Source organism: Rattus norvegicus, chromosome 7, assembly GCF_036323735.1.
Source record: "Rattus norvegicus strain BN/NHsdMcwi chromosome 7, GRCr8, whole genome shotgun sequence".
Taxonomy (NCBI): domain Eukaryota; kingdom Metazoa; phylum Chordata; class Mammalia; order Rodentia; family Muridae; genus Rattus; species Rattus norvegicus.
The window spans coordinates 111,651,413-111,677,481 of record NC_086025.1 but is presented as its reverse complement, the minus strand read 5'-3'; the positions used below and the strand labels follow the sequence as shown (position 1 = coordinate 111,677,481).

The 26,069-nt window shown below is 51.0% G+C and overlaps 1 protein-coding gene across 2 annotated transcripts; it reads left to right on the top strand.

Annotated features, from left to right (window-relative positions):
- Positions 1-9,012: 9,012 nt before the first annotated feature.
- Pvalb (parvalbumin) lies at positions 9,013-23,662 on the top strand. 2 transcript variants are annotated; one of them, XM_006241929.5, is made up of 5 exons: positions 9,013-9,101; positions 11,198-11,265; positions 12,684-12,816; positions 14,049-14,158; positions 23,441-23,657. In XM_006241929.5, the coding sequence occupies exons 2-5, from the start codon at positions 11,205-11,207 to the stop codon at positions 23,467-23,469; spliced, it is 333 nt and encodes a 110-aa protein (XP_006241991.1). In that variant the 5' UTR covers positions 9,013-9,101; positions 11,198-11,204; the 3' UTR covers positions 23,470-23,657. The 2 variants fall into 2 exon arrangements, with proteins under 2 accessions (XP_006241991.1, NP_071944.1); NM_022499.2 differs by lacking the exon at positions 9,013-9,101 and having other exon boundaries at positions 11,193-11,265; positions 23,441-23,662.
- Positions 23,663-26,069: the final 2,407 nt, after the last annotated feature.

The window sequence follows — 26,069 nt, the reverse complement described above, 5'->3', positions numbered from 1 at the left end:
TCTTAATTAACAGTTGATGTATACGGGTCCAAACCACTGTGGATGTGGCCACCTTGGCAGTTGGTCCTGGGTTGTATAAGATTGAGCAAACTATGGGAAGCGAGTCAGGTAGCAGCATCCTTCCATGGCCTCTGCATCAGTTCCTGCCTCCAGTTCCTGCCCTGGTTCCCCTTGGCGGACTGTAAACTGTGGAGTGAGATTTCTTGACCAAGTTGTTTTTGGTCACGGTGTTTTATCATAGCAGATAGAAATGAGACAGGGCATGAATAAAATCAAAACACATTGCATGCATGTATGAGAATGTCAAAATGAAACTCACAGCATATAACTAATATTTGTCCATTTCAAACTTAAAAAGATAACCCTCTAAGTATAGTAACTAGTCTTTAATTATTCGTGATTAAAGAAAGACATTTGTGGGATTGGAGAGATGGCTCAGTGGTTAAGAGCACTGGCTACTCTTTCAGAGGACCTGGGTTAAATTCCCAGCACCCATATGGCAGCCCACAGTTGTCTTTAATTCTTGTTCCAGGGGATTCAGCACCTTCACACAGACATGCATGTGATCAAATCACCAATGCAATATACATAAAATAAAAATAAACAAATTATTATTTTAAAAAACAAAGAAAATATTTGTAAACAAAAATCCACCGTGGATGTGGTCACATTTCTCAGAAGAGCTGAGGAACTGCTGGGGGCTGCACTGGGTTTCTTAGCCTATGGCTCAAGCTGGAGTCAGAGGTCAATTCTGGGGACCCCTGTAACACAACCTGGACCAGAGACCATCTGCACCCAGCTTGGAAGCCACTTTCTTCTGTCAGTCTTTCAGAATCACCGGCTCCCAGGCACGTTTGAACATGTTGCTCCCTTGTCCTAGAATGACCGTCTCTCAGGCCTGGCCAGCCAACTGGGCAAGTCCCCTGAATCATCGCTCACCACTGCCCAGTACTTGGCCCTGCCCATCACCTCAGAAGCATAGCTGGGTTTCCGTCATCGTTGGACCACTCTGAGAGTCACTGTTCCTTTGCAATACTATTGTGTAATCCAGACATTTGGGAGAGAAGCCTGGTTGGCACCTGTGAGACCTGAGCCCTTATCACCCCGTATCTCATGTGGACCAGCCTCTCCCTGTCACCGAGGGACTGGTTCTTCTCATCTGAAGTGAGCATGGCACTGCCACCTTTCTGCTAGCTGTCTTAACCTTTGTGAGCAGCTGAACCCACCTTGCCTTCCCTCCATCTCTCTCCCTCCTTCCCTTCCTTTCACCCCTCCTTCCTTTCTTCCTCCCTCCCTCCTCCTGTCTTTCCTCACTCTCTGTTTCTATCCACCTGCCCTTTCTTTTTTTTTTTTTTTTTTTTTTTTTGGAGTTGGGGACCAAACCCAGGGCCTTGCGCTTGCTAGGCAAGCGCTCTACCACTGAGCAAAATCCCCAACCCCTGCCCTTTCTTTTTTATGTTTTCCTCCTTCTCTTACTATTTTAAAAAGGTAGTTCATTTCCCCCAGTTTGCCAGAGCTGCAGTGGTGAGCAGGGTTCTAGACCTGACTGATAAGAGCACTCAGTCTGCTCCTCACAGGGACTGGTTTAAAGGCAGGCATGAGGCCCCAAATGAGCTATTCTAGATCTGCCTAGGACTTCCTCCAAGACCACCTCATCACAGATTCTCTTGGCTTTGGGATATGGTTCTAAGGTGTAAGCAGCTATCTTACCAGCTACATAGAAAGAATATACCTGAGACACAGACAGAATCAGAAGCCCTTAATGACACCAATGATCCCCTTGATCCAGCCATTCCTGACAAAAGTAGGATGTACACCTGAGTTTCCAGTTACACAGCCAACAAATCCTCTTACATCACCTTACTTTTTTATAAAAAGGAAAATACACTAGTCAAGCTTGTTTCGTGACAACAGAAAGAAAGGAATCTTGACTGTGCTTGTGTCCTATGGCAATGGCTCCTGGGGAGTGTGTTTTAGTATCCATGCCTTTTGTGGCTGTGGGCAGCTTGCTTTAAACAGTGGGATGGGGGTGGGGGTTGGCTGGTGTTTCAACAATGTTGGACCTAACCTGAAGTTCTGAGAGCTTCCATGGGGCAAACCCCACAGTGAAGCCAGCTCAGATTCCAGAATCTCGAAAGGTGACCACACAGTTGTTGTTTTAAACCAATGAGTTTTAAGGTTCTTTGTTACTCAGCATAGATCAAAGTACTGACCAATACATGATTTCTTGGGGCTGTTGTTAGAACTAAGCAAAATGATGATGAGTGTAAATTGCTTAGGATAGCACTTGGTTCACAGATAATGCTATTAAGAAACAATATGTAGAAATGGTAATGAGTTTTATTATTATTATTATTATTATTATTTGTTTCACAACTTACAGTATGATCTCATTAAAGGTAACAAGCATGTCATGTGCATTGATGTCCTGGGACCTGTTATAGAGTGCATATCTTAGTTTTGCAGCTAGGGTTGATTCCAATCAATGAATAAATGGACAGATGGATGGGTAGAATAAGAAGTGGACAAATGGGTGAATGGGGTAATGGACAGATGGTTAAAGCAAATATATGGATGGGTGAATGGATGGAAGTTTGGTTGGATGGATAGATGGATAGATAATGAATGGATGGATGATGGAAGAATGGATGGACGATGGATGGGTGGATGATAAATGGATGATGGATGGATGGATGAACAGACAGATTGATGAATGGATGGATTGATGAATGAATATATTGATAGAGGGGAGAAAGGATAGACAGGTAGATGAGTGAATGGGTGGAAAGATGGATGGATAAATACATGAATAAAGGAAAGGATGAGTCAATGGATGGATGGATGGATGGATGGATGGATGGAGGATGGATGAATGGATGGATGGATAGATGGGTGGATGGGTGTGTGACTGACTGGATGCCTAAACAACAAATAGGAATATTTGCAAAGCACAGAGCTGTGTATACAGTTGTCTTTACCCTATGTCTTCTGGTTTGAATACACTGTAGATGAGATTCATGCAAAGCTTATGTGGACCGATAATTTGATAGCAAGTAGAATGAGTACAGTTGTCCCGGGACCTCAGCGAGATGTGGAGTTCTGTGAGATGGGCTGGAGAGCAAGACTTCTTAGAAAGCAAAGGTTCAGATCTGCACTTTGGCCAGAGTTAACAACAGAGCTATATACTCCACGCACCTCGCCCAACACAAGAACGTTAGGAGTAGCAAGTAACTTCATGGGCCTCAGAATTAAATTTAGCTTTGGGGTTTTTTTTTTTTTTGGTACGTTTTTTAAAAAAAAAAATTAGTGCACATAGGATTAAGCCAGTAACGAAAAACTGGCACTGATGGATTCTCAGAAGAGGGTCAATGATTCTCACCGTGAAAGACTTTCAACTTTCTATTTGCAAATGTCCCCAATCAAATGTTGGGGACTCTTGTACAGTCTGTGTGTGGGATAGCAACATCTTCCACAGCTTCTAATTCATCGGGCTCAAAAGTTAAACAGTGAAAGCTCTGCTTTCTTCCCCAGCCACCTGGATCCTCCTCCACAGTTGAGCAAGTGCTCCCAACTGCCCATGTTTCTTTCCAGACGTTCGGACCCTACAGCACTCCCAGCAATGCAGGGCTAGCCTTAGGGTGACTTGGTGATAACATCTGTCCCCGACCCCTCCATTTCTCATTGTTTATTTAAATAGAATATGCCTGCCATCTTTACAAAGAAACTGTCTCCAGAGATTAGGAGTTTCCATGAGGAAGTACTCGTGAGAACCCTTCCCTCGTGAGCCTAGACCGCCTCTCGGCATTACTGAAAGGGTATGATTTACTGGGGATGGGGTCTCTGTGGAGAAGCAGTGGATGCTTGGAGAGTGGGTGGGCCTTTTTCACACTCTGGAGGCAGAAGTCTGTCATTAGTGTGTGGCAGGTTGTTTCTTGCGAGATGACCACGACAGACAGTTGGTTAGCCTGGTGACTTCCCATGACCTCTGTGAGTCCCACTCCTCTCTCACTACAATTCAAGTCACTCTGGACCAGAACCCTCTAAGATGATCTCTAGTAAATCTGAAAGCTTCCATAAAGACCCTGTCACCTGACACAGTCACTGTTGGAAGCCTTAGGTGTTGGGACTTCAACACTTGGGGACAGGACTCAACCCAGCTTATACCTCTGGGCACAATGATGGTGAGAGGTGAATCTTTGATTGTCCCCTCTGCAGCGGGAGGTGGAGGACACCTGGGTGTTCTGATGCTGATTCACAAAGGTGCTGTCCCTAAAGAGAACACACATGCCCTGAGTGAGGTGGGGGAGGAGGCAGGCAGCTTGTGGGAAAGAAGAGCCATGAGTCCCCAAGGATGAATGGAAACTTGCTTTCCTGCCCCACACACCCACACAGACACAGGCCCAAGCCTCTGGCCCTTCCAAACCCTGGTAACTCTGAGACCCACCCAGCCCTGTCTACTATGTCCATTCTCTGGTCTCCCCTTCTTGTGTGGGTCCTCACTTCCCAGCAGGCATGGGGCCTGTTTGTTGATCTGCTTGTCGATCTGCTTGTCGTATTGGGACCTTGGAGCTCACATACACTAGGTAAATACCACTGAGAAATTCCCCGTGCCTTTTTTTAAAGCTTTTGATTTTGGGGTTGGGGATTTAGCTCAGTGGTAGAGCGCTTGCCTAGCAAGCACAAGGCCCTGGGTTCGGTCCTCAGCTCCAAAAAAAAAGAAAAGGAAAGGAAAAAAAAGCTTTTGATTTTGAGACACCTTCTTGCTAGGTAAGCCAAGCTTGCCTTGAGGGTCCTCTGCATCCCTGGATGGTTTTGAACTTTTGATCCTCCTGTCTCAGCCTCCTGGGTCCTATGTTAGGAGTTTATGACCTCTGAATACCTTTCTCCTCTGATTCACTGCCTCTCACAGCTGCCCTAAACAACTCCATTTTATACATGAAAACACTGAGGCCAAGAGAGGCCAACTGATTAGCCCAAGGTCACTCAGGGACAGTGTCAGATCTGGGCTCTCTTCTTATGATCCTGGGCTTTGGACCTCTGTGAGGAAGGGAAGCAGGGTACGGGGAGAATCAGCTCAGGATCTGCCTGCTGGGAATGGGGCAGAGATTCCTTGAGTTAATGTACGTCACCCCACACGACTAACCTCATAAATATCACTGGATCTGCAGGTCCACCTGCGGCCAGCGCCCTGGACCGCAGCAGCTCTGTGTGTATCCTGTTCCCTGCCGCAGCAGGTGGAAATAGCGTGAACCAAGGAAATCTCACCAGCAAAGATAACAGCTGAACGCTTGTCTCCTGGCAGACAGTGGCTAAGAGAATGCTGACCCACACGCACACCACACACATGGGTCCCTGCCCTCTCCAGGGTCTGGAAGGCAGAGTGGGCTTTGGACATAAGTGCATATGGTTGACCAGGCTGGGTGAACCTGGACAAGTGACTTGGCTTCTCTGAACCTCAGTTGTGCTCATCTGTGGAGAAGATTCATTTGGGGAATGTATGTATGAGTGTAACACACATCGAGGTGTCTTGCTGGAGGCTGAGAGCAGTTATTAAAACCTGAAGGATAGGAGGGACAAGGTGGGGTAGTGTGGGAATACATCATCAGCCTTCATGCCCGGTGCCTGGTCTCTGTCACACAAACAAACAAACAAAGAACTCAGGGTCTGGGGAGGTGACTGTGGCAATAAAGAGTTTGACACACAAGCCTGAGAAACTGAGTTCAGATCCCCAGCACCCACATAAAAATCTGGTGGCCTCAGGAGAGAAGCTGAGGTAGGCAGGTGGCAGGAGAGCTGTTCTGTCTGAGTCAGTGAGGCAGTGACTTTCAGGTTCAGGGTCCTAAAAGATATGGAGAGTTAAGATACCTGACATCAACCTATGCACACAACACACATGTGCACACACACACACACACACACACACACACACACACACACACACACACACACTGCAGCTAGAAGGCAGTTCCACTATATGTGGTTTCTGCCTTTAGGATGCCTACTGGGGGCCAGGGACTGGGGTGGGGGAGCCTCAAGTCCAGAAAAGCCACTTTGAGTCTCAGAGGGAATATTCTCAAGAGGCATAATGTCCTCGAGCACACTGGCCACTCAGGGGAGCTCCCTTATCCTGCACAGCCATCCACTTCAGGGCCTTCCTCAGTGACTGCTTCCTGGGCTCCAGATGCCTGGATTTCACACCCCTACCCAGAGCCAGTTTCTCTCCATGCGAGTCTCACAGTGTTGACACACCTCACCCTCTAAGCTTGCAGTGTCCCTCGAGGCCCAGGCCCAGGTCTCCCCTGCTCTGTACAGTGATGGAGAACCGAGCCCAGCTCCTCACAGCCAGTGAAACCCAACCCCAGCCTTCCCCACCAGAACAACCCTATCCAGCGCAGCACCAACTCCCTCTTTCCAACAGAACTTGGACAGGAGAGTTTCTAGTGCAGCAGGGGACTGCCCTTTTGTAACCCTCCAAACAGCCTGAGAAGGCAGCCAGTGTGACACCAGTTGTGGTTCGGGGAATACAGAAGAGGAACATCCTTGTGGGTCCTGATCAAGCCGTACCTTAATCTTTATAGCTCTGGTAAATCTCTCCTCATCTTAAGGCAGACTGAACTGTACTGTCCTGTCATTTAGAGTCAAAAAGTCTTCACTGATAAATTAAAACTTCTGATTTACTCTTGTAAAGACTGACTAGGTTAATCATTCAAGACTGCCAGGATTAACACGGACTTGAAGTGGAAGGACTGGAAAATATTTTAGGACTCACTACTTACTTTCTAACTATGTGACCTTGGACAAAGTTCTAAACATCTCTGAGATTCTATCTCTTCAAATTTCTGAGGTCTTTGTAAGGGCACAGTGGAGTGATACGCCTAGATCACAAGAGCAGTAGGTGCTCAATAAATGTACCCTGACAATGGTGGCCACCTAACATTGCTTACTTACAAAACAGAAGGACATGCTAGTTGTCAGGGCTTCTCTCATGGTAGAGCCCACCCCCGACCTGTCTATTGCTTTTACTCAAAAAAAGAAATTCAAAAAAAGAAAGACACATTGAAACCAAAGGAACCTGGGTTTGAATCATACTTCTGCTTTTGTGACTTTAAGCAAATTGGCCAGCCACTCGGAGCCTTATTCCTTTGTCAGTTAAGTGGATAAGGCATCTTCTACTTCTTGAGAAGACGTGAGGATGAAGACCGCCCCCCCCAACCCCCAGCACAGTGTCCTGCAGGCTAGGCAATCATTTATCAGCTTTCCTCAAGATCTTCCTCAAAGATTGCTCCGCAAACCTGGGCTGGAGTCCAGCCTCCCTAGGCTCAGCCTCGCCCGTGACTCCAGCTTTCAGTCTGCTGTGATTAGATCAAAGCCCTAAGCCCAGGTCCTGACCTCCCTCTTGGTGTCCTGAGTGCCTTCCAAGGTGTCCCTAATTCAACACAAAGTCCTGTCTGCCACATCCTCCTGGTTGGATTTGGGTCCGCCACCCTGACCTTAGCCATAGTGGGCTGTGGACCCTCACGATGTAAGTTATAATCAACTCCTGGTATCTTCTCCATGAAGCCTGAAGCTGCTACCCCTGAACTCAGAACCTTCATACTCATTTTGTGAGATGTTGGTCTTGATCATCAACCTGACCTAGAATCCACTAGGATTTAAAAAAAAAAGAAAAGAAAAAGCACACTTCTGGGGGGAGCTTGACCTGAGAGGTCCTGGTCTAGTCCCTGCTTTCATCCAAGGATCCAGAGCGTGAATGGACCGTTGGGAGGTGGCAGACCTATGGAAGAAAGCAGCAGCCTAGAGGTGAGCCTTTGCAGGGCATCTAACATGGCTTCTTCCTTCTACTTCTCCGTGCTTCTTGGCCTCCATGGTGTAAGCCATGCTACAAAGCTCTACCTGCTCCAGGCTGGGAACACTGGAACAGCTAGATGGGGCTGACGCCTCTGAAACTGGGAGCCAAAATAAGTCCTCCTCTTATAGACGGTCTTCTCGGGTATCTGTCACAGACAAATGCGAACACACAAGAGTGTGTCCACCTGGTTACTGGATATCTTTCTTTTCACAGCCCATCCAGACCCCAGACAGGTTTCCCCACTGTAGATCACTGTCCACTCTTTTCAGCCAGCGGTGGGGAGGGAGGAGTGGAGCTTCCTTACCTCCTGTCTTCCATGGGACTCTGGAACTCGGAAGCTACTACCAAGAATGGGACCCCATAGCTGACCACATCAATGCTTGGAAGTTTGATTCAGGGCAGTTTCGTCCATTCGTTCACATGTCTCCAAACTCAGACCTTGAGTGGTGTCTGCAACCCAAGATATCAGTGACCCTTGGGAACCAGAAAAGTGATGCACCTTTCTCCCTCCAAAGCGCCCTTAACCAGTGACATTTGGCATACATTGTCAAGCATACCTAGCTCCTCTCAAGATCAAGTTTACTTTTATAGCAGGGCTACACAGATGGGAAACTGAGGCACCAAAGATGAGGCTTGTCCAAAGGTGGGCAATGGCTCTCCTTCCGCCAGACACTGACTTACTGCCTGGGAGTGCCAGCCTGGGTCCTGAGTGCAGTGCCAGAGTTATATGCTGCAGACATCACTCACATCAGCACTCACATCACTGCCATGGGAGGTACCCCCACCCCACAGTGTCTCAGGGTACAGTAAAGACACAGTATGTGTAGGGGACCTGACCTAGTCCCTTTACCCCAAGCAACCTCTGTTCCTTTCCTTCCCTCTTCCTTTCCTTGCAAGTTTAGAACAAAGTGTGGCTGCCACCCAAGGTGATCATGGAAGGCTTCATGCAAGAGGTGTGCCCTGCTTGGACCTTATTGCTGGGTGCTGTAGGGAGGTAGAGGCCAAGGGTTATTAATAGGCCTGGCTCAATAGGCCTGGATGGGGGTGAATGTGATACAGACACCCAGCACCGTGGCTGGGGAGTACCTGACACCGGAAGGGGAGGGGGCCAGGGGCTGGGGGAGCGCCACCTCCCAAAATAGCCAAGGCTGTAGACTATTTAAGTGACTGTCCCACCACAAGTCTCATTTCCCAACAGGATCTCCCACCAGCCCAGCTTTTCTATATAGGCTCTGACCTCTGGTCATCCAAGGTAAGTGGTAGTCTCTGAGGTTAGAGGATGGAGAAGGCAGAATCAGGCCAATTGGGAGGGATAGCCATGCCGCTATTTCTCTAGAATCAATATGGAGGCTGTGGAGTATGGGACTCCTGGGTTCTCTCCCTGCCTCTTGCGTAGCCTGAGTAAGTCCTCATCCCAAGGCTGGACCTCAGTTCTCTATCTGATGGACCTAAGAGGCAGAGCCATTCGTCTACAGAGGTCTACAGGCTCTATCAGGGGAGCAGAGGGTGGGAGGCAAGCACTTGGGTGAGGAGTTGATTGGCTATGAGGACAACATGCATGCATCCTCAGGATGTCTCAGGCCCAGCCAGGGAGGTTCAGTTGCTGGGGACTCAGCAACAGAGAGAAGAGGAGGAGCCAGGGGGAAACAGTGAGAACCTTTACCGTAAGAGCCAGGATGGGGCTCAGATGCACGGTAGGACTGAGGCTGGGCATGAGGAAGGGTAGGTAGGAGGTTCACAGCTCACCAAGTCACACCAATAAGCTGACCCTGCCCTGCCATTGTCTCCATATTATGGGTCTTTAGGCATTTAGAGACTCCAGGCTCACTATGGCACGAGGGTCTCCAGGTGGAGAAACAGATGCTGTAATGAGGCTACAGGGTAGAGAGAGCCTGGACATTGAGCTATACACAGAAGCCTGGCTCATTGGTACTCGAAGTCCAGCTGGGAACAAGGGACAGAGGCTGAGGACACTGAGTCAACTGAGATAGGAGCCATAGGACAGCTAGGGCAGCTGAAGGGTCCAGGACAGCTGGGGGGTCTGGAGTGGGCCTCATGCCCAGAGCTATGAAGTCAGGTCTTAGAGCCTTGGAGGCCAGCTGGCAGGCTCTGGCCCGAAGAAGCTGACTCACCAGGAGGGGGCAGCTGGAGCCAGGCTCTCCTAAGGTTTCCAGGAAGGGCAGCCTTCCAGGGCTCAGTCATGGGAGACAGTGTTGACAGCAAGTTGTCAGGCAACTTGAGCTACTGGGCAGCTGGGAAGTTGTCCCTTGGTTCCCAATACCATCACCATCCCAGATGCTGCCCACCTGCCTCAGGTCCCACACAGAGATCCACCCATCTCTAACACAACACGAGCAGGCCAAAGCCCAGAGAGAAAGGTTATTTAGCTCAAGGTCATGTAGGGACTCAGTGTGACTCACGTTTAGAACTCAATGTGTGTGTCTCGTGCTCATTCACTTGGAAGGCTGCTAGCCACGATCTGAATCTTTGGGAGATCTGGGAGGAAGATGGTAGCGTTGTACTCTGGTCATATGACATGGGAAGTGACCTGGTTCCCAGAGGAGACACTCTGATCACAAAACCTGGTAGTCTAGAAAGTATGATCTGATGCAATCAACCCTTATCACCCAATTACGGCCAACTTGAAAAGTGGGTAGCTATTCCATGGAGAGCAGGAAGTGTGAGAAAAGGTTCTTCTGACAGATAAACTGGTGTCTTCCTCGCTGAAACCAAATCAAGTTTCAGAATGCGGTCAGGTGAGGGATGGAACCCAGACAGTGAGCCTCTCTCAGCACGGAGGTCTGATAGTAGGGCTACCTCCTCCCTGGGTCCTGTGGCTCAGGTTTCAAGCTCTAAGCATTCAGTTTTCCCGGCATAAATTTGCATCCAGGACAGAGGACAGGAGCTACTGGAGGCACGAGAGACAATGAGTATAAAGCCAAGGGGCCCCACTGGGGTAGAGGCTGGTCAGCATTATTTTTCCCCAGCGAGAGGACATTATCCAGTAGCCAGATGGGAGCCTCGCTGCCTCCCCCTATGCCCTTGACAGCAGCAGAACTCTCCAGTGTCTGCTGGTGGCACCTTAGATCAGAAGATGGTCCCTGACGGCGGGATCCTGATCAAGCCCCCTGAATGCCTAGGAACCCATGGGCGTGTGACCCGTTCAGCTTGAAGGTGTCGCCGGGACTGAGCTGCTGAGCTGTGTGCGGAGCTCCGCGCCCCCTGGCGCGGAGCCAGGCCGGGCGGGCGTGCGCCTGGCGCGCGACACTGCAGCGCTGGTCATATGAGCAGAAAGGATGAGAAGAACACTTTTTAATCTTTTCGCACTTGCTCTGCCCGCTTAAACAGTTGCAGGATGTCGATGACAGACTTGCTCAGCGCTGAGGACATCAAGAAGGCGATAGGAGCCTTTACTGGTGAGCAGTGCACTTCCCTGCCCGGCCCTGTCCCCCTTGCCCTCTTCCCGTACCTGGGGCATCCCGCATCCCTCTGCTAAGACTCCCCAGTTTCTTCCCCCATGCATCATTCCCTTATCCTCGGGGTTGGTTCTTTGGTCCTTTGCTTTCCAAGAGCTGCACGGACTATGCTCCCCGGCCGAGCCACACAAAGTTGAGGGCGCAGAAGTGGCCTCTCTAGGAGGTCTCACAGGGGGTCCAGGACCAAGCATGAAGACCAGGGTGGGAAGAAGCAAGGACCCAGACTTCCCTTCTGAGAAGTGTAGAAGGGTCCCTCAAGTCTGAGTTTTCTCTTCAAGAGACCCCTTTCCTCAGCTCCCTTCCCCAACAAGACTTTCCTGGAAGGTAGCCCATTGGTGGAGATCCCCTCCCAGGACAGACCTGAGGGCACAGTGACCTTTCTGCATCAGGCACCCAGTCCTGCCCAGCCCAGCCCGGTGCTGCTCCCCATCAAGTACCCCAGCATCCAATCCTTCTAGGTAGTCCAAGAGAGGGGTACCCACTCCGCTGTGTGCTCTCTTTCTTCTGCCTGAAGGGACTCTAGCTTAGATGCTCTTCCTCTGTCACCCAGGTAGGGAAACTGAGGCTGGGATAGGCTGAAATCTGTATAAGATCACCCAGTCCAGCACAGGAGAAGAACTGAGGTGGCCTCAGCTCTGGGTGCCCCCTACCTTGGTGTGTAAGAGGACAAAGCAACTTTTTTTCCCTCCAACTCTGGGCTGAGGGGAGACCATAGTTCTTGAGAGTTTCTGGACCAAGGGGGACACCATCTGCTTTTTATTTAGTCTCATTTTCCTCCAAGCACACACAGAAAGCTTCAGAAAGCCCCCTTCCCTCCGGGAGCACTGTGATAACCCGCTTACAGTGCCTTAAACCACCTTGTCACCTTGAGGATGAAACTCAGCTGAGTTTTTGAAAGTCCTTCATCCCACCTCCAGCCTCTGGGATGGGTCTCGGTGTCTGTGAAGGACTTCTGGGTCCTCCCCTCCCCCTCCCATGATGTGACCTTGATAGAAACGTGTCCTCTCAGAGTTGATTTTCTGACAATGGTATGTGGCATGAGAGAGAGTTGCTTTTCCATCCACCCTAGCATCCATCGTCTGCCCATGCGCAGCCCCCCGAGCCCTCACCCAAAAGACTTCATAGAAATACAGTTCTCGGGGAGGCCAACAGTCTCCATGTGGTTCCTTGGTATGTGTGTGGGGGAAACAGGAAGGTACGACCTTGGGCAGAGCATCCTTCCCTATTTGAGCTCCCTCTGCCCTCCTGTTCCCCACAACCATGCGGGTGCCTTTTAATAAATGCTACAACATCCGTTTCCCTGATTTTCCCCAATGCCCCTCCCTGTCCTTCTTTAACCTCCTCCTTCCCCCCAACAGCTGCAGACTCCTTCGACCACAAAAAGTTCTTCCAGATGGTGGGCCTGAAGAAAAAGAGTGCGGATGATGTGAAGAAGGTGTTCCACATTCTGGACAAAGACAAAAGTGGCTTCATTGAGGAGGATGAGCTGGGGTAAACTGAGGTTGGGGGGAGGGGGAGGAGGCAGGGGTCGGAGGGGCAAGAACCCAGTGATAACTACCCACGTTCCCTTCCACCCTTCTTAGCAAGGAGGCTTTGATTTGTCTCTGCAGGACAATGTCCCAGGCACCAGGGAAAGGTACTTCCTGCTTCCTGGAGGGTCAAACCCTCAGCCCAGAGTGCAGCTAACTAGGTTAAATTATAGCCACTTAATATCGCTAATGGAAATGGAGTTACTTAATAATTTAATACCAGTGAAGGAGCACTTATTCTGGCTGCCTCCCACCGCAAGCAAGGCAGGATGTATTCTCCTCAGAGTGTCATTGATTTCCGAGTGACTGAAAGGCACCTTCACGGTCTGGTCTGCAGACCCCACACCTCTGGACCAGAACTGCAGCTAAGCAACTTCTGGGCAAACCAGAGAGGCAGAGGCAGCTCTGGGTCTTCAGGGTCCTTGGAGCCAAGCTCAGAGGAGGTGGTAAACCCCTATGGGCAGAGAGCCCTCTGCCCTAGCCCGCCTCAGCCACCTGGCCTCTATCTGATGACCCAGCTGTGCCTTCCATTACTTTCCAGTCAAAACTGCTTTGAATTTTGTTAGAAACAGGAGGCAGGAGGTGATCAGTGATGCATTTTAAGTAGGAACTCCCTCAACCTATTCTGTCTCTCCTCCAAACTTTACCCCAAGGGCACCTTCTTCTAGAACCTTCTTCCACCTCCTTATGTACACCCGACAAGTACATGGATGTGCATGTACACACGTACATGCTAAGTGCTCCTCATCCTCCATGTATCAACATCTCTAGAGAGCCTCCCAACTCCTCCATCACCCAAGTAGGAGGCATGGTTTCCCCCTGCCTCCTCAGTCTGGGTGTCCATCACTCCATCATACATGAGCATGAGGTCGTCTGTGAGAACTTGCCTCTTCCTCATTTACACAGAAAGCTTATTCCAATCACCACAGTGACTCCAGTTTTTATATATTTATTGGATAAATAAAGGCAAGTGTCCCCTAAACTGGGGTCAACCCTGTGTAGAGAGCCATCACCCATCTTGCACCCACCAAGGCAAACCAGACCATGCCACCAGGCCAACCCAGCTGCACACAGGTTTACCCCCTCCTGCTGCCTGCCCCAGTGCCCCCTGCCCTGCAAGGATGCCAGCCCATCATCCGTCGAGGTTCTGCCAATGACCTTGACCTGACTTCCTTCCTCCCTTTTCTCCCCCAGGTCCATTCTGAAGGGCTTCTCCTCAGATGCCAGAGACTTGTCTGCTAAGGAAACAAAGACGCTGATGGCTGCTGGAGACAAGGACGGGGATGGCAAGATTGGGGTTGAAGGTAGGTAGCCGTGACTGTAACTCTGGGAACACTGGGACTCTGGGGTATGTGGCTGTTGAAACTTTGGTCTGTTGACAGAAATGGGAGATGAGGAGGGGAAAGAAAAAAGACAGCCCGTGGGTCAGAGAATTCTGCCAAGTCCAAGTCTGCCAGGCAGAAAAATGCAGCTATATATGTTTTCCAAAATTTGAACAACCCATGAGGAATACCCCACCTCTTTCCTGTTGGGGAAGGGATGTGGGAGGGAGAATTGGAGATTTTCCTGCTTCTTTTTTGCTTCGATTCTAATGCAGGATCTGCCTACCTTGGCTGTGTGACCTTGGGCAGTGTCTGTCCTTCTCTGAACCTGAGACTCATGTCTGTAACTAGAGGAGATAGGCCCTCTGATCCCCCAGGACCCTCAGGCCCTTGTAGTATCAGATTCCAAGGATGGAAATTCCTTATCTACTGCCCTCCCCAGTGGCGTCTCACCCTGGTGTCCTGTAACCTCAGATAGGTTTTTGGCTTCATTCAAATTCATTCCACCATTGTAGGAGAGCCAGGAAAAAACAGCCAGCCAGCACCCGATTCCAGCTGGGAATTAGAATATGCACTAAAGGCTTCTGCAGCCTTGCTGGAGCCCAGGCACCAGCCTGCTGGCCCACTCCCCAACATCCTTATTTGGTCAACCCGCCTGTCCTCTGTGGGGCGCATCCCAGAACTGTCAGCTTCCTTAGCTTCGTGACACTTTGCAGAGGGCCAAAAAGATGGTTTTGCTCTTAGCCTGGTTCAGAGAGCTAGGACATGGGGTGTGACGGGGCTTTCGAGTCTAGTCTGAGGGTGTCTGAGCAGCGTGTTCTGCCACATGCTCATGGGGTAGCCCCTTCTGCCAACATAAAAGGAAACTGTGTAGGTGCCCCTGGGACTCAGACCCCAGCCTTTCTAGAGTCTTTCTAGTCACAGGACATTTACAGGTGTCAGCGCTTTCATCTCTGGGGGAATGATGGCCCTTCTCTCATGGGGAATCTGTGAGGATGTAGTGTGTGCATAACATGTAAAGTGCTTAGGACCAGGACCAAGCAGAGCATATAGCAAGTGACTTCTGTGTGCCTGTTAACTAAAAAGGGGGTGAGAATGGGGGCCTAGATAGCATTTGCATTTGAATCCCCGGGGGTCTATCCGAACACTGAACCAAGTACTTAGAAACACTTGTTGCCTGAGGGGAGAGTCCTGACTCCCACACTCCACTAGCCATCTGCTCCTCACGATATGTGACCTCGGCCACATCCCCTGTCCATACCTGGGTTCTCTTGCCTGGCTGGCACTTGGGTTGTGGCATGAGCTCCTGTTGGGACCTGTAAGTGGTGTGGACACAGATTGCGGAAAAAGTATGACATTCTGAAGGTACTCAGACACTTATGAAGAGATTTTTAATGAAAGCAAGAATGAAATTCAAGTGCAGGGGATTCCTCGGCCACAGGATCTGGCTGTTGTTCCTTTGGGCAGCAGGAAGGAGGGGCCTTCTGAGGGACCTGAGCAGAAAGTGCAGGAAAGACTCTTAGTAGCTTGACAGCCCTTAGTGACTTTGCCAGCAGCCACATCCATACCCTTTCTTCTCAGTTCCACGACAAGCCCTGGCTTCCCCTGCAACTTGGTTTGCCCCCACCCTCATTTCTGAGCTGCAGCTCAGAGCTGGAGGCAGGGTCTTCAAGCTGGCCAACCTAAGTGAAGAAGAAAACCAGGACAGTCCTTGACCTGGTTCTCTCCTGCCTCCCCTGCTCTCTGCCATATTGGGTCTTAAAGAGCCAACTAAACTCTTTCAAAACACTCATAGGCAACGCGGTGCCTACCATCAGGTGAAATCAAGATAAGTGGGGCTGGAGAGATGGCTCAGTGGCTAAGAGCACTGGCTGCTCCTCTGGAGGACCCAGGTTCAACTCCCAGCACCCACATGGCAACTCACACCTGTCTGTGACTCCACTTCTGAGGGGTCCGTCACACCAGGCACTCATGTGGTGAACATATTTGTACCTACAGGCTAAATATCTGTAAATATAAGATTTTAATAATTAGGACAAAGGTATAGCACTGTGTCCTGATAAGGGATCCTTGAACGGCAGGCCTATAACCCTGCGCTGAGGCTTCAGGGATCAAACACTACGAGAACATGGGAGCATTGAGGGCAGAGCCAGGGCTGATTCAGTTTAGTGCCCAATGACTGGCGGCTATGTGCCCTTCATGTTAGCTGCAATCCAAGTATGGCCTTGTGTACACACACACACACACACACACACACACACACACACACACACACACACACACACTCGGTCATTCAGTCTGGATTTGCCATAATGAAAAAGCTCAGGACCAAAGGTGTGTTGGACTCCAGACATGTTTGGAGTTTAGAGAACTCCCGTAGTGTAGCCATGGCCCCGAAAGGGTTTCAGATTTCCAGATTTGGTATTAGGGATGTTGGTCCATGCCAGGCAGACTGGAGGTTCAGGCAGCTGAGACATAGAAGTCAGAGGCTAGAATGCTACAGGTCGGGATTCAGCAGGCAGGGGCAGGTCCAGGCATGATCCTGGCACCAGTGTACCCACTGAGACGGGAATGGTTAGGGATGGTTACGAGACTGGTTTGCCGGGAGTGGTCAAGAGCTACTCACTAGGACGTGTGTTGTGTCTTGGGCTGGGCTGTATGGTGTTATCTCCTTTTCTCCTGGGGTGAGAGAGGACATCTACCCAGAAAAGGCAGCTCAGGAGGGCCAAGATCACACTGTGTTCAAGATCCAGACTTCAACCACCATCCATCTGACAGCACAGCAGAGGCCTGGACCAAGCTGTGCAGCCTGTGTAGCCCTGCAGGGTCCTGAGGAGCAGGACAGCAGGGAGGAGAGACGAGATGAGGGTGGCATTGTGGCATGAGGCCCTAGCCTGTGCTTCCCTAGTGAAGATGCCTCCCCACTTCTGTAACCCAGCTTGAGAAGGGTTAATGATGGCAAACAAAAGTGGCATGGGAGGAGGTAGAATCCTTCTCTGGGGCCCAGGATATTCTGTGACCAGAGAACCTTGAGCCCCACCTCCAGCCTGAGGATGCTTCAACTTCTGCTGGACCCAGGCAAGTCACAGGGCCCGCCCTGATCTTTAGAACCAAGGCTAGATCGCCATACTGTCCTTGGGGTTCTTCTACTGCAGGAAAGACCTTGAATCAGGACTTGGGCTCAGCTGTAACACGTAGCAGTCACACATAGCTTTTCTTATGCACCAGACACTATCCTCGCCATCTTCTTAGCTGCCTGTGAAGTGGACGCCATTAGGGCTCCCACTTTAGAGGCAGGAATAGTGGAGTTCAGAGGCAGGGAAGAGGGAGACAGTCAAGATGAGTGTTGATCTCTTTGCTTGCAGCAATGCGTCCTGCTGCCTGTTCCATGCCTGGGATGCTGTTGGAGTTTAGCAAGCGCATAGCATAAGATGGCATTAGATACTTGCCTTGTGACTTGCTTCTCTCCACCATGCTTGGATGGTCCTAAACATCTTCTTTACCCCTTCTTCTGTTCTCAACCCAGCACCAAGAAGAGGGCCTGGTGCACCGTGGCAGAAAAGAGAAAGTTGTTTAGGGAACAAATGAGAGAAGGGAGAAAGGAATGAATGAGGGGATAAACTAGTGAATGAATGAGTCAATCAGTCATCGGATTAATCAATTAGTGAAGGAAAGATGAGACAGATGATGAATACATATCCTGCAAGGCTGCAGGGAGAAGCAGGCCTAACTCAGCATATAAAAGGGGGCTCTGCATGCACAGGGGGCTAGGGGCTTGTAGCCACGGGTACTCTGGGAATACAGAGCCAGCAATGGCACTCTCCCCAGCCCTTCTCTCCAAGGAGAACGATGCTTATGTGGTTCTTTGAGAGCCCACTTGCAGGAAGGGAGAAGGAAGACACAGTTATAGCAACGCGCCTTCAGACTCTGTATCTAGGGCGGCCACTTCCAGGAAGTTTAAAGACATTTATAGAAGTGATCGATCGCTAATGGCCACCCTAAACCGCTGGGACCCAGCAGGGAGGGGGAGGGGACGCAGAAAAGGAGAGAGAGGCCACAGGAGTGGGGGGGGTGGGGAGGGGGAGGACAACAGCCTAGCTAGCAAACGTTTCTGGGTGGGAACCAGAGGGACCAACCCAGCCTGAGATCCATGGCTGAGAAGTGGAGAAGACCGTGCCACTGGTGTGTCTGTGTCTGGCCTTCATGAAATGTTTGCTTGCTGAGTGGGGTCCAAGTACCTGCAATTTTAACAAGTTACAGGGTAGTGCTGATGGACCAAGGAACTACACAAAACTGGGGCTTCTCAGTAATTCTAGAAAACCAGGGCTGTTGCTAGTCCCTTTACAAGTGAAGCCATGAAACCTAGAAGGTTAGGTTTGTACCAGGGAATCCCTCAGGAAGGCTGAGCTTGGCGGTCCCACCAGGACCCTGTGCTATCTACTTCTCTACAGAATGTGCCCCTGGCCTGGCTTTCCACACTCGATCTGCAAGGAACGCGCAGTGGATGGGGATGGGGACACCATCCAGCCCGTTTCCTGTGCACCAGGGCGCTACAGCCATGTCTCCCAGTCCAGCTCAGACCTCACAGAGCTTTGCAGGATGGCTTCGTTCTCTGTGCGGACAGGGAAACCGAGGCTTGGGAAGCATGGACGCTTGTTCTTTGCCCACTGAGTCTTAGATGGATCTGCCCACCACATGCCTCACAGTTGGCATCCTTCCGCCTGTGACCCAGGGCCGGTGATGGCTCCGCTTCCCTGTGCTTTGTGCTCTGGGTTTTGCTGCTTTGGCTGAAAACGTAGATATTGTCCGTGTAGGGGCGGAGCCTTTCTGCTCCTTCTGGCAGCGTCCTTAGCAGCCTCCTCTGGGGTGGGCACAGGAGGCAAGAATCAGAACTTTCCCGTGCAGAGACACCCACCCCGAAAACAGCCTGACCTTTCCACCTTCTGGGCATCCGTTCCCTCATCCACGAAGTTGGTGTAAATACACACCTTCAGCCTTCTTGCTTTGGCTTTATAAGCCGTCCTACTCTTCCCTCTAATGGGACTTAAATCCTAATCTGGACAGAAATGGAACTAAGAGTGAGATAGGAGGAGAGGGGGCAGGAAGGGCAGGAAGGACCCCTGCCTCACTCTGCTCCCCACCTGTCTGCTCTGTGGGACTTGACATGAGGATACCCAGGAGGGCCAGCCCACGGCCCTTAGGTGGGTAGTGTCTGGCCCTGTCTCACTGCACCTCACAGCAGCACCCGGTGGCCAGGAGACAAGGGCTGCAGTCCTCGCTAGAAGAGGTGTGTAAACTGAGGCCCAGTGAATGTTAAGGGCCAGGGCATGCCCTTGGTGGGAAGCGACCTGGGTCTCCTTTCCACACGCTACCTCCCCAAAGCCGAGCTGAGCGTTTGGAGTTATAAATGTTTCCGTACTTAGCAATCTGCTCCTCTATTCCCGGGCGGACTTCCGCTAGCTCTAGCCTTATGCTGCGCTAGATTAGATGGAGCAGGGAGGGGACGCAGCGCTACTTATGTAACCGGCCTCTTGAAAAGTGGAGCAGCGGTCAGGGCAGAACAAGACGTCCTCTCTCTACTTATCCCTTCTCCTTCTGCTGCTAAGGCTGCAGCTGGAGTCAGATGCGGGGCCATTCCCATCCGTCTTTGATCAGAGCCTCCGTTAGCCTCCTCACAGCTGAGACCCAGCCTCGGTTTCCCCATGTATATCAGGAGGGTCAGAGCCAGTGAGGACAGAATGGGTTAGCTGGTCTGGTCTGGCAGAGAACGAGTCCCCAGGACTATTGATGCCACCTCCCTGTAGCTGCCTGGCTTGACCCCAAGTGACCCTGCCTCCTCATTCTGCAGCAGGAGAAAGTGATCCTGTTTGCGGCACCCATCTATAAGAAACCGAGCCCTGGAGCTATTTTGAGGCGAGGTGAGGTGATAAACCGGGAGCCGGCCCTTGCTATGGTCATCAGAACGGAGGGAAGGCAGACCTTCCAGACGCTGACTCCATGGGTCTCAATTTCACTCGGGGCTATCAGCCTTCTCTGGCCTCACCTGTCAAGAGCTTCTAAATTTGTCCCATCCCCACAGCACCCACGACTGGGACAGCCCTAATTAGGCTAATTTCAGTTTCCTAAGGGAAAGAGCAGAATGGCCTGTCCTCCGCTGCCTCCATCCTGCCATGCTCCCTTGTGTCTCCCTCTCTTTCTGATTGGACAAGGAAGACATCAGAAAGTGTCCTCAGGGGGTTGCCTGGGAGGGGGTGCTGTTCCTATACATCTTTTGGGAGAAAGAATGTTCTAGATTTTCCTAAAGGAGCCAGGTCCTTTGTACCTCATCAGTGACTGACTTAGTTGTACTCATTCTGTGTGCCATGACGTCTTTCTCGTGACCTTGTAGCTGTCCCCATTTTACAGGTGAGGAGACTGAGGTGGGGTTCTAACTCGGATTGTGTCAGGAGCTTACGCCAGGTTGGCTGTTGGGTGTTGGGTTTCCCAGATGGTCTGACTCCATCCCGATTGACCTTGATTTGGGGACTGCCATAGGAGGTAACTACACTTCAGCTCCTGTGCCAGTTGTGCTGGGGAGGTCCAACAGAGGTGGTACTACCAAATGTTACCAACGTGCCAAGTACCGTTGTGTACTTCCTTGGCTGCTCCTCAGGAAAGCTGTGTGAGCTGGCCTTATTCCCACTTCACAAAGCAGAACCCTGAAGTTCAGAGAGCCTTGGTAGCCCATAGCTACCTAGCCAGTAATAATGGGACAAGCCACAGGCTGGGGTGGCTGTGAGGTCCTGGGTAGAAGCCTCAGTGGGGACAGATGATGATCCACACTACCAATGGGAGTGACAATGACAGATGAAGATGGCAGACCCTTTTTGCTGCGCTGGGGAGCAGTCGAGCATCTGTGGGTTGGTCAAGCAGCTTGAGGTATAGAAGTGGCTTAAGGACAGCAGGTTCCAGGAGCTGAGAGCTTTCTCTGCACCAGGGCTGTGAGGGGAGCTATGGTGCTAGCTGGAATGAGCAGCCCCAAGAGGCAGCTGGTCTCTTGGGCTCCACATTAAAGAAGAGGAAATGGAGACAGGAGAGTCTAGCCAAACTCACGAGGAGAGGAGCTGTTGGTGCCTGTCCTCCCTGCTCGCCACCCCCAACCCCCGCTTGCTCCGAATACCAAGTTAGACCGGGAGGACACCTTCTAGCTAGGACGGGAGGAATGAGACATCTGCTCCAAGGACCAAGAGAGTGGCAGAGCACAGATCGCACCTCCAACATCCTACACCCAATTTACTTCTGGGACCCAGATGACAAATCTGTTGACTTAGACTTCCAAGGTCTCTGTGTTTGCCATTTGCTTTTCTTTGGGGTGAGAGGGTATGTTTTAGCGGAGACCTTTGCCCAGAAAGCTGTTAGTTGACTGGCAGGCCCTAGGAGTGTTGCCCGGAGGCAGACATGGAGTCCTGAAGTACACTGGCCCTGCTTTCAGTTTGTCTACAGCACTCTGATCAGGGTTCTAGGGCGGAGGGACGATAAAATTAGAATCCTGCGTTCCCTGCTAAAAGCCAGGCTCAGTGGCCTTAAGGACATCCTAGCTTTCTCACAGAAGATCCCGGGATCTGATGTACTGGGTTTTTGGAAAGCTCACAGATCCAAAACATACTATCGGGCTCCCAAAAGCCCACTTTCCCACTCTGCTGAGCCCTCAGCAATCCCCCTGGTCTTCCAACACCGGCTTTGCCCCATCTTGTCTAGGCTTCACCCAATCCTAGGTAGCTCTCTTCTGATCCCAGCTCATGGGCAGGAGATGAGAGGAGTCTCGCTGAGGAGGAGTCAGGAGCCCATAATCCCTGGTGTGACTGTAAAGCCTCGCTCCCCTCTGACATCCTGTGAGCAACACTGGGGAATTTTGTTTCTTCACAGGATCCGGGCCGCTGACCTGGTCAGCGGGGCTCACTCAGGAACTTTATGAGGCCAGAGGACAAATTACAGCCCTGTCCTTTACTTTTTATCTGACCCTGACTGCTTCAGCCTCTGTTTTCCATCTGTAAAATGGGAATCACCTGTGTACCACCCTTCACTCCCCCCCCCCCCATCCATTCATTCAGCATCCAATTATTGTCACCTGAAGAGTGTTATGCCATTGGGAAAGGGATAAACCAGGGAGATGGGGGAGGGGTCAGCAAAAATAAGGAATTAGATGAATGAGATCATGTTGTAGCATGCTGTGCTGAGACTGTGAAGTCACAAAAATGGGCTAATGAGACAGAGTCAGCAGTGGTGATATTTGAGCCAGGATGTCTGTCACTTTATACCTGGGTTAAGGGAGGTCACAAATCTCCCCAGGAAAGAAGGGCTCTGAGAATGAGTGTCACCATGTTAAAGTTAAACTCTAGGGCCTCAGTTTCCCCATCAGTAAAATGCAGTCAGAGTGTTGTCTGTCTGTGGTAATTCTAAGAATTCCATGAGGTAACATTCCCTGGATCCCTCCCACACAGACGTTTGGTGAATGCCTTGCAGATTGTCAATGGGAACAACACAGACAGTGTGAATGAGAATTCTAACAACAGGATAAAGACAGGTCAAGAGAACCCAGCCCCCCTCCAGTCCTGCATGCTCTGGGGACTCTTGGCTGAGAAGACCGGTCCATTGACCCCTGCCCAGGGGATATTCTTTGAATGTTTGAGTCCCCATTAGTGCTTCTCCCCATTAAGTCCAGGATCCTTTTGAGATTCCAGGAGTGTCTTCACATGCATGGATTACCACATCCAGGGACACTGCTTTGAGGACAGGAGGGTGTGGTGTCTGTTTCCCAGGTTCCAGGCTTTGTCCCCATCACAGAGCCAGGGCCGGGACAGCTGCATGGTACGGCTGATCTTGCTGTGGTCAATTTGAATTTTTAAAGCATTATTTATATTTGCACAATGTGACAGGAGCAGGAAGAGTCCCTTTGCCCTTCTCCCAGCCTCCCTGGGGTTAACATTTATGTAACCTCGGTAGAGGGTGACATATGAGGAGTGACGTACACCGATGTCCTATACACAGACTGGGTAGACTGCCTAAACCGCTCACTGATCTCACAACGGTGCATTTCCAGAGGTGACAGGAATTGGCGGGCCAGAACCTCAGGGGGTTCCAGAGACTAGGCTTGGTGATAAACAATATGGTGGCAGCTGAAGCCCAAGGGGGTATTGTAAGCGAAGGGTTTAAGATGACTGCTGCACGGCAGATGTGCGGGTGATTGCCGGCGATAATAATAGTGTGTCCTCTTTTCTTTTGCAGAATTCTCCACTCTGGTGGCCGAAAGCTAAGTGGCGCTGACTGCTTGGGTCTCCCACCTCTCCACCCCCCATGCCCCATCTCAGCCCTTCTCGCGGCCCTCCTGGGTTTCTGTTCAGTTTGTTTATGTTATTTTTTACTCCCCCATCCTTTATGGCCCTCGAATGACACCACTCTTCTGGAAAATGCTGGAGAAACAATAAAGGCTGTACCCATCGGACACCACCTGTAGGGAGGACCCAGGCCTGGTAGGGTGTTGGTTTGGCAAGTTTTTCCGGACAGCAGTGGGGGTATAGTAGAAAAAGTGAGAGAGAGCGAAGGACCACGCCCTGATATTTCCTGCCTGCTTGGTACCGAGTGGTCACGTGGGCCACCTTGTTCAGTCTTTGTGCCTTTCCTACAAGGGGATGGGATGGCGCAGGGGATTTTAAAGATGCAGAAACTGCCTTTTAAAGAGCAGAACGGAAGGGGCTGAGTCCACAGGTGATTACTTTATGTCCCTGAGGAATAACTAGGTCGAAGGACTCAAATGACACTCTATCAATTGCTTTTGACTTTGCTGTGATAAAATTCCTGATAAGAGAAACTTAAGGAAAGAGCGGTTTCTTTTGGCTCTCTCAAAGGGTGTGGTCTATCATGGTAGGGAAGCCCCCAAGGCAGGCTGTGCAGTAGCAGGCCACACTGAATCACACTGGATCCACGGGTCAAAAAGGGAAGAGGCCAAGACCCGTGCTCAGCTGGCTTCTTCTTTTTCTTCAGCCTGGGACTCCAGACCATTGGGTGATGCTGCCCACATTTGAAGTTGGTCTTCCTACCTCAGGCTAAGCTACAAACTCCCTCATGGGTGTGCTCATGGGTGTGCCTGTAGGTTTATTTCCTGGACGATTCTAGGCTCCCTTCAAGTTGGCAAGATGAACCGTCGTCATAAATACCCACAAGAGTGAGCCCTTCCTTGCTTGCCACCGAGCACTGCCTCTCTTCCTGCCAAACTAGGCTCAGGCTTTCCTCCCAGTGTAAGCAGGACTACCAGGAAGTTCAAAGCATCATACAGCAAGACCAGCAGATGTGTGCTCCTCCTTCCCCACCACCGACCCAACCACCCCATCCCACACCCCCCACTCCCGTCCAAACTCAGCTGCACTCTTGGCCTTGCTAAGGTGTCAGGAGCATGTGTTTGCAGAAACCTTTGCAGGATGCCATTTGCAGCAGCCCTGCAAGGAATGCACTGTCACAACACCCCTGGGAATCCACAGAGCCTCAGACTGGAGGACATTGTTTCTCTAGGGTCACACTGACAGAAGCAGTAGAACCGGGACCCCGAGATTCCTGTGCCCCTCTACAAATGTGTCCCGATGGCCAGAAGGGCCCTGAGCGGGCCCCTGATGGGTCATACATCCTCAGAAATGAGGGTCAGTCACTCAGCTTAATCCTGAGGGAAAGGAGGAAAGAACCTCTTTGGAAATCTGAAGCCAAGGTAGACGGTAAGCCTGCAGACACAGCAACATGGCAGCCCTAAGCAATCAGAGATGGCCCTGAGAGAAGTTCCCTCTAATGTTGCCTATGGGAGGAGGGACTAGAGCTTCCTCCCCTGCGCTCTGTATGAACAGGCAAGCTCTAGAGTATCACCTAGGTAGGGTAAGCAGGACAAGGCTTGGAGGAGACCCAGAGCAACCCTGTGCGGATGTGCCTAGGCTTGTCTCAAAGGCCAGAGGCAAAGTGCACGGGAATGCTGAGTATCAGGGTGTGCACCACTGTGTGTGACTACACAGGCACATGTGGAGAGAGCTGGGGCAGTGGTCAGGGCCAGGGCTGAGCTGACCCAGCTCTCCATGAGGTCCTCAGAGTTTCCCACTTAGACCATGAGGTAAAAGTAGGGAGGAGGACAGCGGGAGGGGGGGAGACAGGGACAGGGGCCTGGGGGGGGGCGGGTATGGGGGACACCCTCTGTGGAACCACAAGGAACACAAGGAACCTCCAACAGAGACATTGTCTTCTAGAGTTGTCCCTCTGGCCACTTTGGGTTGACATATTTATATGCTGGTACCTTTGCCATGTGGAGGCGGGCTGGCCCTTCCTCAGCCCTGAGAGACACTGGTGGGACTCTGCCAGTCCCTGAACCACCGTGGTGGCCTAGCTTGTCTCCTGCCCTTTTCTCTCTGCTACAGCTACACACTTGGAGTAGAGGGTGTTTTAGACAATGCAGGTCAGGTCACAATGTTCAGCTAGGAATTGAGGGATTGCTCAGTCCATTGAAAGAAATCAAAGCTCTGGACACAGCTTCTGGGTCAGGGTCACCCAGCCCTGTCTGTACTGGCCTACTCAGGGACTCCACCTGGCTCTTCCGTTAGTCTAGGTGGCATCCTTCTTGAACCCTCCCCAACCACCTGTTGTGGCTCAAACACAGTCACCTGAACTTGCTCCAACAGGAATCAGAACCCAGCCCTCTCCTGCAAGATAGGACATAGGAAGTTGTGTCCCATTCCCTTCTCTCAAGACTATGCTGTCCTTGCAGGCAGTGAATTCTTGTGGGTTCCCCACTCGAGACCAGGACTGGGAGCCATCCACTGGGGTACAGAGGCACTATAGGAGCTCACTGAGCTCTGATCAGTCAATGCAGAGGAGGCTGAGGGCT

Excerpts from the sequence above, each read along its gene's own strand:
- Pvalb (NM_022499.2), top strand. The coding sequence starts at position 11,205 with ATGTCGATGACAGACTTGCTCAGCGCTGAGGACATCAAGAAGGCGATA. Across the intron at positions 12,817-14,048 it reads ATTGAGGAGGATGAGCTGGG|GTCCATTCTGAAGGGCTTCT; the intron begins GTAAACTGAGGT and ends TTTCTCCCCCAG. Across the intron at positions 14,159-23,440 it reads TGGCAAGATTGGGGTTGAAG|AATTCTCCACTCTGGTGGCC; the intron begins GTAGGTAGCCGT and ends TTTCTTTTGCAG.